General features: G+C 36.7%; 1 protein-coding gene across 1 annotated transcript; it reads right to left on the bottom strand.

Annotated features, from left to right (window-relative positions):
- Window positions 1–12079: 12079 nt before the first annotated feature.
- On the bottom strand, window positions 12080–13013 carry LOC107772169 (uncharacterized). Its single transcript, XM_016591661.1, has 3 exons — window positions 12920–13013; window positions 12665–12854; window positions 12080–12551 (listed from the first exon to the last, which is right to left on the bottom strand). The coding sequence occupies exons 1-3, from the start codon at window positions 13011–13013 to the stop codon at window positions 12080–12082; spliced, it is 756 nt and encodes a 251-aa protein (XP_016447147.1).
- Window positions 13014–13243: the final 230 nt, after the last annotated feature.

The following is a 13243-nucleotide window of genomic DNA, read 5'->3' as shown; positions in this document are numbered from 1 at the left end:
AGAGAGAGCAGGCCATTTACTATTTGAGCAAGAGTTTACCAGTTATGAAGCCAAGTACACTTTACTGGAAAGAACTTGTTGCGCTTTAACTTGGGTCGCTCAGAAGCTGAGGCATTATTTGCAAGCCTACACCACTTACCTCATAACCAGGTTGGATCCTTTAAAATACATATTCTAGAAGCCAATGCCCACTGGGAGGTTAGCGAAGTGGTAGATCCTGCTCACGGAATTTGACATAGTCTATGTCACTCGCACTGTAATGAAAGCCCAGGCGTTAGCAGATCATTTGGCTGAAAATCCGGTCGATGATGAATACCAACCTTTGAACACTTACTTCCCGGATGAAGAGGTAAATTCAGTTGAGGCAATATCCGAAGACACCAATGCTTGGAAAATGTTCTTCGATGGAGCAGTAAACGCAAAAGGGTGTTGGAATTGAGGCAATCTTGATCTCACCCACTGGTCAGCATTATCCGGCCACAACTAGGCTTCGGTTTTTCTGCACAAACAACAATGTTGAGTATGAAGCCTGCATTATAGGTATGAACATGGCAATCGACCAAGATGTCGAAGAGTTGTTAATCATGGGAGACTAGGATCTGATTATCCGACAAGCTCAAGGAGAATGGGAAACCAGAGACGTCAAGCTTATTCCTTATAGGCAACATGTGGAAGATCTTGGCAAGCGATTCAAGTCAATAGAGTTCAGGTACATCCCTCGTTGCCATAACGAACTGGCTGATGTGCTTGTTTCTTTGGCCTCGATGCTGTCATACCCAGGCAATGCCCATATTGATCCTTTGGAAATCCAAATCAGGAAAAGGCATGGCTACTATAATATGGTTGAGGCAGAACCAAATATTCAGCCATGGTATCATGACATCAGAATATTCTTAAAAACCAAAGAATACCCCGAGCAAGCCAGTGGAGACCAAAAGAGAACCATTAGACGGCATGCAAGTGGTTTTTTTTTGAGTGGTGATGTCTTGTACAAAAGGACCCCGGACCTAAACTTGTTAAGATGTGTTGATGCCGAAGAAGCCGGAAGAATCATGTACGAAGTGCACGCAGGAGTGTGCGGACCCCACATGAACGGGTATGTTTTGGCAAAGAAAATCCTTCGAGCGGGTTATTATTGGATGACTATGGAAAAAGACTGCTTCAGTTTTGTTCGAAAATGTCATCAGTGTCAGGTGCACGGTGATTTGATTCATGCACCTCCCACAGAACTGCATCCCATATCAGCGCCTTGGCTGTTTGTTTCTTGGGGCATGGATGTCATTGGGCCAATCGAGCCAAAAGCCTCAAATGGGCACAGATTCATATTGGTCGCCATCGACTATTTCACGAAATGGGTTGAATAAATCACTCTCAAATCTGTCACCAAGAAAGTTGTGATAGACTTCGTGCACTCCAATCTTATCTGCCGTTTTGGCATTCCTGCAACTATTGTCACAAACAACGCTGCAAACTTGAATAGTCATTTGATGGGGAGATATGCGAACAATTCAAGATAACGCATCAGAACTCTACTCCTTATCGGCCTAAAGCCAATGGTGCCGTCGAAGCAGCAAACAAGAACATCAAAAAGATTTTGAGAAAGATGATTCAAAGTTCCAGGCAGTGGCATGAAAAGTTGCCGTTTGCATTATTGGGGTATCGCACTACTATGCGCACATCGGTTGGAGTAACCCCGTACCTTTTGGTTTATGGCACCGAAGCCGTAATACCCGCGGAAGTTGAAATCCCTTCTCTCCGGATCATTGTTGAAGCTGAAATTGAAGACAGTGAGTGGATCAAAGCCCGTCTAGAACAGTTAACTCTGATTGATGAAAAGCGAATGGCCACAATCTGCCACAGGCAGTTGTACCAACAAAGAATGGCCCGTGCTTATAACAAGAAAGTACGGCCCAAAAATCTTGAAGTGGGACAACTTGTTTTAAGGCGTATTCTTTCTCATCATCAGGAAGCAAAAGGGAAATTCGCTCCTAACTGGAAAGGCCCATACATTATCCGAAAGATATTACCAAGAGGAGCGTTATATCTGGGAGATATCGAAGGAAACGACCCCGAGGCAGCTGTGAACATAGACGCGGTCAAAAGGTACTATGTCTAGTCCTTTTGCAGCAATAGCACTATCCGATTGGGATGACGAAGGCTTTTATTCTCACTACCCCAAACACTTCAGTCCTTTTGCTAACCCTTTGAGCCAGTTACTTTTCTTTCATTACCCTCTTTGGAACTCGAAAAAAAACAAAAAAAACAAAGAAAAACTAAAACAAAGTTCCCTGAACTACGTTCGACTTGATTCCGAAAGGATACGTAGGCAGCCTCTCTTTGGGGTTCAGTCACACCAAAATAAAAATCCAGTTTCCCCCCAAAAGTAAAACTGGGGCAGATGTTATAATGGTTCGGCAATGAGCCCACCGGAACGGTTCCAAAGTTGTAATTCCGTCCAGATGCTCTTTACCCAAACCTTGTTCAAAGTCCTTCCGATCAATCGGTGAAATATTTTCAAAAAAATAAAGAACTCAGTTGTTTGGATTCGATGCAATCAAGATGAGAGAAATAAAATGAGAGAGTCTTATTGGTGAAAACCTATGGGCACTGTAAGGCGATGGTGAGCAGAGAAATTGAAAATGAGAGAGTCTTGTTAATGAAAACTAGTAAAAGAGCACTATAAGGCGATGGTAAGAAGAGAAATGAGAGAAGTAGATTGGCAAAAACCCGCAAAGGGCGCCGTTGATTGAAAAGAAGAAACCTCTCACCACCATTGGTATTGAAAGAGTCCTGGCAAGGTTCCTCGGTTTTGAAATATGGGTCGCAATGGGTTTATAAGAAGTTGGGATAGTTGTGTGGATCGGGCATCTAGTCCAAGAAGCATGTCATATCTATTGAAGTCTGCATACACCCCAGATAAGTCCGTCCTTCCTCCTCGAAAGGGACACTTCTCCTTAAACTCATTTTCTTGTCCTTTATTTACTTTTCCTTGAATCCCTTTCGGTCTAACTCTGTTTTCAAAACTAATACAAAGAAAAAGTGGCAAGATTGGCTTTACAGGGTTCTGCCTAAAGCTAAAGAAAAGTACCCAGCCTCAGCGGGTACATCAAGTCGATCCCGACTGGCCATGATGGCTGATGCTCTGAAATCATAGTTATTGAAAAAAGGAAAATAAAACCAAAGGCAAAAGCCTAAAAGCGGAATAAAGTGAAAGGTTCGAAACCCCACGTGGGTAAGCCATCATGAAATCTTAAAAGTTAAGACTCTCGGTTTGAAAGATAGATCAATCTTCAGAAAACCACCAAGCAGCAGAGGTTCTCAGCAAAGGTTCGGGCCGAGATCGAGTGATTGAGACAATCAAGGCCACAAAACCAACCACCGTTTCAAACTAACAATTGTTCTGTGTTTAAAATTGAAACAGGTGTAGCCCAAGGCAACCATGCAAAAGCAGATGCAGCCAAAAGAAAAGCTGCACAAAAGCTAGAAACAGCTTCGCAGTAACAATCAACCCAAAAGGGAAGTTTTCCTCCAAAATTCTTTCCCGCATTTTATTGAAATAAAATGAAATGAAAAAGGAAAATGAAAAAAAAAGAGAAGAAAAAGAAGAAAATTCAAACAAAATGATAGTTCAGAATCCCCAATCTCAATCTTTTACGCCTTTTGCCAATATTAGGGCTCCAATCCCTGAGTTGAGATTTTAGACATAGGGCCTCCATTCCCTAGTCACCTTTTTGCCAACATTAGGGCTCCAATCCCTAAGTTGAGATTTTTAGACATAGGGCCTCCATTCCCTAGTCGCTTTTGCCAACATTAGGGCTCCAATCCCTGAGTTGAGATTTTAGACATAGGGCCCCCATTCCCTAGTCGCCTTTTTGCCAACATTAGGGCTCCAATCCCTGAGTTAAGATTTTTAGACATATGGCCTCCATTCCCTAGTCGCTTTTGCCAACATTAGGGCTCCAATCCCTGAGTTGAGATTTTTAGACATAGGGCTTCCATTCCCCAGTCGCCTTTTTGCCAACATTAGGGCTCCAATCCCTAAGTTAAGATTTTGGACATAGGGCCTCCATTCCCTAGTCGCCTTTTTGCCAACATTAAGGCTCCAATCCTTGAGTTGAGATTTTAGACATAGGGCCCCCATTCCCTAGTCACATCTTTTGCCAACATTAGGGCTCCAATCCTTGAGTTGAGATTTTTAGACATAGGGCCTCCATTCCCTAGTCGCCTTTTGCCAACATTAGGGCTCCAATCCCTGAGTTGAAATTTTAGACATAAGGCCTCCATTCCCCAGTCACCTTTTTGCCAACATTAGGGCTCCAATCCCTGAGTTGAGATTTTGGACATAGGGCCTTCATTCCTTAGTCACCTTTTTGCCAACATTAGGGCTCCAATCCCTGAGTTGAGATTTTAGACATAGGGCCTTCATTCCCCAGTCACCTTTTTGCCAACATTAGGGCTCCAATCCCTGAGTTGAGATTTTGGACATAGGGCCTCCATTCCCTAGTTACCTTTTTGCCAACATTAGGGCTCCAATCCCTGAGTTGAGATTTTTAGACATAGGGCCTCCATTCCCTAGTCGCCTTTTGCCAACATTTGGGCTCCAATCCCTGAGTTTAGATTTTTAGACATAGGCCTCCATTCCTTAGTCGCTTTTACCAACATTAGGGCTCCAATCCCTGAGTTGAGATTTTTATACATAGGGCCTCCATTACCTAGTCGCCTTTTACCAACATTAGGGCTTCAATCCCTGAGTTGAGATTTTAGACATAGAACTTCCATTCTCAGTCACCTTTTTGCCAATATTAGGGATCCAATCCCTGAGTTAACATTTTAGATATAGGGATCCATCCCCTAACCTTTTCCCTCCTAGATAGACACAATCCTTATTTTATTGCTTTCAAAAAAAAAAAGTTCAGACTTTTGTCACAAATAACTCACAAAATTTTCTTAGTGAAAACTGGGGCAGAAAAATTTCGTTCGTTTGTTTGTTTTGGCATCGGAGCAGGTCTGACCTCGGAGCACAGGATCCGATGTAGCCGAAAGAATGAGCCTCGGTCCAGAATAAATAAAAGAAGAAAAAGAACAAAGAAGTGAATTCAAAATGCTGAAGCAGACAGAGATGCAGACTGCTCACGATATAATTGGAGTCACAAGCTCCGCGTGTCCCGCTTTGATTCAAGAGCTGAAGAAAGAACCAGCACACGCAACTGACGAGCATCAAGATTCAGATCGAAGTCAACAACAAAAACCAGCTAAGACTCAAGATCAAGTTTCAAGAGATTTATAGATAGGAATCTTGTAACTCGTATTTGATAGGTTTAGCTAGCTTAGCATTTGAATTTCCTTTTGGTGTAATAAGGAGGTCAGCAAGTAGTAGTAGCAGCAGCAGCAGTGAAATCACAACTTCTCGGTAGTCCCAACTACCAAAACTTCCAAAACTACACTGATCTGATTCCTTTATAGCCAAGGATATGTAGGCAACCTTTGAAGCAAGGTTCGGTCAGACTCTTTTCAAAAAATGTTTCTCATGGAGTGTCAAATGGGCAAAAATCCCTCATAATTGCTCATTTTATCTTTGCCCGAAAACCCTTCGTGTCTCTGAGCAAAGAGGGGCAGATGTGAGCACGTGATTTTTGCCTCAGCTGAATTGCTCCTACATAATCCCAAGAATTAGATTTTTCCTTTTAATTATTTGTTATTTTAAAAATTATTGTAGAGTTTTTCTTTTTTGTTTGCATTTTTTGTGCACATGTCTAATTTTTGTTTAAGTCATAAAAATACAAAATATATTGCATTTGCATTAGGACTTAATTTTATATTTTTTCTTGATTAATTAGTAAATTAGTGTTTTACAAAAATGAAAAATCACAAAAAAGTGCATTTTTGCATTTTTAATTTTAGCTTCGAATTTTGTAGTTTTCCTTTAATTTGGTAATTAATTAGTTGTTGTAAATATTATTTAAGTAATTAACCTAATTTGGTAGCATAATTTGGGTTAGGAATTAATCTAAGTTTTATTTTTATGTTTGAAAAGAAAAAGAATTTTGAAATGAAAAGAAAAGGAAAAGAAATGAAAAGAGTCGGGATTTTGGGCCAATTTAATTCAAATTCCCTCAGGCCCAAATCATTTTCCTCCATTACCCATCCAGACCCAACCAAATCAGACCCAAACCCGTTGTCTCTACCCGGTCCAAGACTTCAGCCTCAAGACTATTGAAAACGACGTAGTATGGGCGTGAGACTACGTCATTTTGAGTTTGAATTTTTAAAAATCAATCGAGGCCCTTTATTTCATCAGATCCAACGGCCCAGATTACTTATCCCAATTACATAAAAATGCCTGAAACCCTTTTCATTAACCTAGTACAGATCCTATCTCTCATCTCCCTCAAACACCATCTCCCTCATCAAACCAGCACCGCTCTCACGTCCTCTTTGCCATTTTTACCGGCGAGAAAGCTTCCAATCACCACCAAACTTCAACCCCATAATCCCCATAGTCCCTTAAACACTAAACCACAACCAATTTTCCCTAAATCCTTTCCACTTCTCCTTAATTTCAGATCGTAAAATGGAGCCCTAGACTTGTTCCCGCCTTTGATGCCTCATTTAAAAGGTCTGGTTCCGTTGTTTCGAAGATGATTTTGGCTAAAATGAGTGCTAGACGTTTGTTCTCACAAGAACAAACCGACTGACACTCTTTTTTGCTTCAAATCGGAAAGCACCAGAAGTCCGTTCAAGCCATTTTCCTTTTTTTTTTTACTATTCTAGGTATTTCTTTGCTTCTCATCATTTTTTGTTCATCTTCTTCTGTCTTCTTCCTCTTTTATCTCCTATCTTTTCTGTCATTCTTTGTATCCATTTCAAGTCGCGTATTGTTGTTTCTTCTTATTTCTTTCTTCTTTTGTTATTTCGAATTGATCTCTGTTGCATGTTTAGAATTGGGTCATATTAGTGATTATAACTATATTAGTGTAATTAGCCTTTTCTTTAGTATTTCTGATTTCGTGTTTGTCTGTTGCCTCATTTGCATCTTTTTTTGTTTTGCTCTGTTAGTTTTTCTCTTTCGATGCCGGAATGGCAGAACTTATGGGCTTACCTATTCGCAGCCTATGGTCTTTTGGATCACAATTTGGGCTTCAAGGGTTCAGGAGCCCAAAGGCCGTAGAACCTGCTAGTGCAGTAGCCCAAGACCTTTGGGCCATTTGTCTGAAGTTTTGGTTTACTAAAATAAATAGCAGGGGTTTAAAGGGTTATTTGGGTAGTTTACCTTAGAGAATCTTGCATAACTGAATTAGGAAGCTGCTAGGAAAGTGTCATTGGGACTTAACTGAAAATTTGATTTTTTAAGTGAGGGTACTTGAGCAAAAACAAAAATTGCAAAAAATCTTAAGTTAAAAGATGACCTTGTTTCTGCAGCCCTAAAACCTTGCCTATAAAGACATCCTTATTTGAGGTTCGAGTCAGAGATTAGAGACAAAAATCCCTGGAAAAAAAAGCTGAAACGACTGAGTTCTTTTAAAAAACAATTTTGAATTCCTGCATTCCATGGTTGAAGACTACCAAGATTCTGCTTGTTTGGATTTCTGATCTCTCTTTGTTAGCTAAAGCACTTGAAAATTTCCCTAGTTACACTTCTGGTTTGAGAAATGGCTTGAATTTTGGTTTGAATCTGGGTTTGGATTTGTTATTCCTCCACTGTTTCATTGATTGTTCTTGAGCCGATTTCACTGTTCTACTGCTGAATCTGGGACTCTGTTCTGTTGCTGCTGCCTACTGATCCATACTTCTTCTTGCTTTCCCCTTATTCTCAGGTAAATGACCTCTGAATTCTACCTCATGTGAGGCTTGACTTGAAGAATGAAATGAAAAGCAAAAGTTTAAAGCATATCATCAGTTATTTTGTGATTCAGTCATATTTCTTTTGATATTGTTTAGTAACCTGATGTGTACATCGTCTAGTTGAGTTCTGGTTTGGATAGTGAACTTTTACTATTGTATCTAACTTGGGACTATTATGAAAACTTGGGGAACAACTTGTTTTTGTTGAATTGGTAGTTAGACCCTATATTCAATCATGCTAAATCCTATAATGTGGACTGGATCAGAGTCTTTTCTGCTATGATAGTTCGTTTAAGTTGTTGCAACATATTAGTTGTGTTTGGATGATGCTGTGTTCATGTAGTTGGGTAGCTGAATGTGTTCTTAACTTTAGTAGGTATGAAATCATGCTTAAAGTGAGCGAAATGGTCCAGAATACTCTAAGAATTGAACTATGCGTTGATTTGATCCTAATTTACTTGTGGACATGTTTAAGTATGAATATTAAAAATGCAGAATGATCATTTAGTTGGTTAGTGTTTCAATAGTAAAAATTCAGAAGTAAATGTCAGTTGATTTCGTGTTTGTATGGTCCTAGTTGGTTGGCATTTAATTGAATTTGCACAAGTGTTTGGCTCTGAAGATTGGGCCTAATGCTGGACCAACTGATAAAAGTTCAATTTCAAATGCATGTGTTTTCTCATGAATGCCTTTTCTTCTACCAAGAATCGGGCTCATTTTTGGGCTTAAGCTTGAAAGCATTTGATCATTGGGTTGCTTATCTTTTGTTGTTCGAGCCTATTTTATTTTCATCAAATCCAACGCCCTGTTCATATTGCTGTTGTCTAGGACGATTTCCCTAAGTAATTGATTATTTGAACAAGGTTCATTAGTTTGTTAAATAAGTTCGAACGTTTAGTGCAAAAATTAGAATCCCTTAAAAGCTTTCCTTTATTAATTTGCCTCTTGAAAACAGTTTGAGGTGTGCCATATCAGCCAAACACATAATTTACGCCCCCCCCCCAATCTAAGTTTAGAAGCCCTTTTAAAAATTAGAATCTAGGTGTGCCGTGCCAAATAAAGGCTCCAAATGCATGGCCCTCGCTTAATTTATATTTTAATCCTTAAAAATCGAGGTGCGCCATTTAGTTGAATTTTCCATGGCTCTCGCAAAGTTGAAAGTGCGTAGTTGCTTTAGGCGCGCTATTTTTAAAAAACATTACTTCCCTAAATTCGGGTGTGCATTTCATGTAACCCATATCCAAATCTCAACAACGTTAAATAAAATGTGTCTCAGACTGCGGGTGCATTTCATGTGGCGTAGTCCAAAGACGCGTTTTAGATGACATTGAAATCTTTTTAAAATTAATTAAAAGCGGTTAATAGTTTAAAGTTACACCATTGGCTAAAACATGCATTAAAATCAGATAATAGGCCAATTATGATAGTTTAAGCGACCGTGCTAGAACCACGGAATTCAGGGGTGCCTAACACCTTCCCCCGGGTTAACAGAATTCCTTATTCAAAATTTATGGTTCGCAGACTTCAAAAGGTTAGTCGAAATTTTCCTCAATTCGGGATTCAAAATAAACCGGTGACTTGGGACACCAAATAAACTATCCCAAGTGGCGACTCTGAATAAAAATGAATAATTAATTCCATTTCGAATAATGTCACTTAAAGTGGAAAAACTCCCTTATACTACCTTCGGGTAGTGTAAAAAGGAGGTGTGACACATATCATTTGAAAAATTAATATGAAAATATAGAATTTCAATGTTTCTACAAATTATCTTCAAAATATCTACAAACTATTCATAAAAGAATTTATCTTTATTTTCATGCATGTTCATCTGGAACACTAAAGTTACTTGATATGTCAACATCTCCCTTTATAGAGGAATACAACTTATCTACAATTTTCTACAACTTTCACACATTATTTCCACCCAGTGAAATATAACTACAATAACATAAAACTTACATACAAATTTTATACAAAATCTATACAATATGTCTTTTGTATATTTTGTATCTGATTTATACATACTAAAAATAATTTTCATTCAACTAATTATATATTATACAACTTATCTACAAATTATCTATAATTTTCGTACATTATTTCTACTAAGTTATACACAATTACAATATAATACCATTTAAATATAATTTTTATACAATGTTGTTCAATTTTCATACAATAGTTAAATGAATAAAAGAAAAATAAATAAACAACAGAATTGTAGAAGAATAATCAATTCGTTTTTGAATCGTAGAAGAATAATTGCGTTTGATGTAGAGACACTAAATTTGAAACGAAACTGACGAAGAAGATTAATGTGCGTGATTTGCGTTTGGAAGATCTGGAAGAATATTTAATCCCCCAATTTTAGCGCGCCTAAATAAGGAAGCCTACAGCTACAATGATCCCTTATTTAATGCATGGTCTATATTTTGTAGAAATACTATTAGCATAAAGGGTAATATACAAACTATGAACACATTTGGTAATATAGTTTCCTATATAGTATGGAACGAAAATTTCCCTTTTTATTAACTAGCAACCTTAAATTATTGTACGGTGACAAGAGAAAGTTACATTGTATAGCAGAACCCACCCAACCCAATCCCGTCAAAATAGGGATACTAATTAATAAATCCTAGAATAAGCAATAATGAATGGAAAGAGGATAATTGAAGTAATTATATTCAAATTTGTCCATGTTTTTTGTTATACATATCCAAACTTCAAATATAATTATTTATAAATAAAAAAAAGTAGCTTCTGTTTCTTTATAGTATCGGCTTAAACATTAATTGAGTATATTATAATATTATAATACAATTTGTCATATATTTATTGTATAAACATTACATATATTTCAAAAAATATTATAGTTTTATAAATATTATATACACATAATATACAACCTGTATATTGCGACTATATATACACACATCTAAATGGCGTATACATCTAACTATTTATACTATAGTAAAAGCATGAGGTCCCTTAGTAAAATATCGTTCAAATTTATACTCTTTAAAATAAATTTTACATTGGATAGAATTATGTTTTAAGTTACTTTTCAATAATTTAGGACCTTAAAATCAACAAAAAATTTATTTTTTAATTCATTTCTCATTAAACCAGGTAAGAAGTCCTAATATTTAGAACTTTCAAATTACTATAATATAAATAAATAACATGCTTTTAATTTATTTTCGATGCGGCCAACTTGCCAAAGGTTTTTTGTTCCTTTATATAAATGTTCTTCTCTAACCCCGGTAGGAATTCTTATTTGATTTCGCATGACTGCGAATAGCATCAAATACACAATTTACTTCAAAGTCTTAAATAATAATTTATTCAAACTTTACGTTATAGTTATTGTAGCTTAATTATGAATCATCACTTAAATTTTACACAAAAATAAAAAGTAGAAAATAAAACATAAAAGAAAATCTTTATAAAATAATGAAGATTGCAGACATCTCTCAGATGGATTCAATTTGTGGCCAATTGTTCCCGAAACAAAGTCAAAGAGGAAGACCACTAACTTTTAATTTATAAACAACGTAATCATAGACCTTTTTCTTTCTTTGTTAAGCTAACTAAATAAGATAAACATTTATCATTTTCAAGCAGTTACATTTTTTTCTTTGATTTTTATTTTAAAACTCATACACAAATATCTTAGTTGTATAATTTTTAAAATTATATATTCATTAAATTGGGGTGCGCTCAGAGACTAATATTATATAATTATTTGTACAAGTATATTATGAAGTGTACAATTGAATAATATTTGACATTTTGAATGACATTTAACTACTTTTGAAGGTTGAAATGAGCTTCTTCGTGTTCCTGACTACTTTCTTTACTGATTTTGCTAATATTCTATGTTTTTCATCTAATTTTTCTTAAATTTTAGGTTTGATTTCATCAGGAAAATTTTGAACAATATGCTATTCTACCTATAGATTGTCATATTAATCTTAATGCCTTCCATACAGTGGCGGATCCAAAATTTTTATCAAGCGGGTTCAAATGCGAAGCAGCAAATATACAAAGAAGTCAACAAAAATAAATATTTATTAATATTAAAAAACCGAAAATACATTACTAAAATTGTCCTCTACGAGTTTTCATTTCCTGAAAGTATTCATAATAGTCTCATCAGAAATGGTGTTAAATATTTTTCTCTCTACATAAGGCACCAACAACCACTCATGAATTCATCATTCACTAGGTTTCATAATTCACTCTTGATCAACTTCATCACCGAAAAAGTTCTTTCAACTGTAGCAGTGGCAATTGGTAGAAGCAAAGCAAATTTCACAAGGCAAAACACATACGGATAATTCAAATGCTTCTTTGTCTTAATTAGTGTTTCAGAAAGATCAACAAGTCCTTGTAGATTTGAGAACCTTTCATCAACATCACGAACATCAATAATATAAGTTTCAAGCTGATTCTTGAGAGTAACTGGTATATTTTCATAAAAATCGTCAGGATACAATTCAGTCATTCCCAATATCTTTACTATGTCGAAACTGGAAAATGAGTCAACTGGATTTAAGCAAGCTACTCCAATAAGCAACTTCGTTGTCACCTCATTAAAACGAGCATTGAGTTCTTGAACTTGCCAATCAATAATCTTAAAAAATACATCGACGTGATAGCGATGTAAAATAGTATAATCAACAACTTTACATCGCGATCTTCTAGAGTTAACATATAGATCATCAAAGTTTGGTATCACAATGTTATACTTGACACAAAATGCAGACACCTTATCAACAAGTAAATTTCATTCTTCCCCTCTTAGCTTTGCAACCGTCTTTTTGCCACTTCAACAAGTAGAATAACATTTGTAATATCTTGCTCCTTTTTCTGTAAAGTTGTATTAAGCTCATTTGTGATCCCCAAAACATCTCTCATTAGGTGCAACATGAAAGCAACCTCAAATGTTTGACAAGTTGTAAGATATCCCTTTGCCCTAGCTCTTTCTTCTAAAGTCTGGGCATCTACAACAATAGTATCAAGCGCATCAACAATTGAGCCACACATAAAAATAAAGTTCTAGCAATACCAAGTTCTTGGTTCAAACCCCTGTCAGTTTCAAGTTCACCCATATCTAATGCCTCTTGAACTTTTTCTGCTTGAGATTCTCGAATATCATCCATACGTTAAAAAGAACCTCCCACTATATTCAATACGTTAGAAACCAACAATACTAGTTCTCCCACTTCAAGACATTTTTGGACACCACAACAAGAGTCAATTGAAGTTGATGTGCAAAACAATGAATGGAATAAGCAGATTTACTTTCTTGTTGAATCAAAGTTTTGATGCCACGTAGATCCCCTTGCATATTGCTTGCTCCGTTATAGCACTGTCCACGAACATAAGATAA

Source organism: Nicotiana tabacum, chromosome 11, assembly GCF_000715075.1.
Source record: "Nicotiana tabacum cultivar K326 chromosome 11, ASM71507v2, whole genome shotgun sequence".
Lineage (NCBI taxonomy): Eukaryota > Viridiplantae > Streptophyta > Magnoliopsida > Solanales > Solanaceae > Nicotiana > Nicotiana tabacum.
The sequence above is the reverse complement of the archived record's forward strand: the minus strand, read 5'-3'. Positions and strand labels throughout refer to the sequence as shown.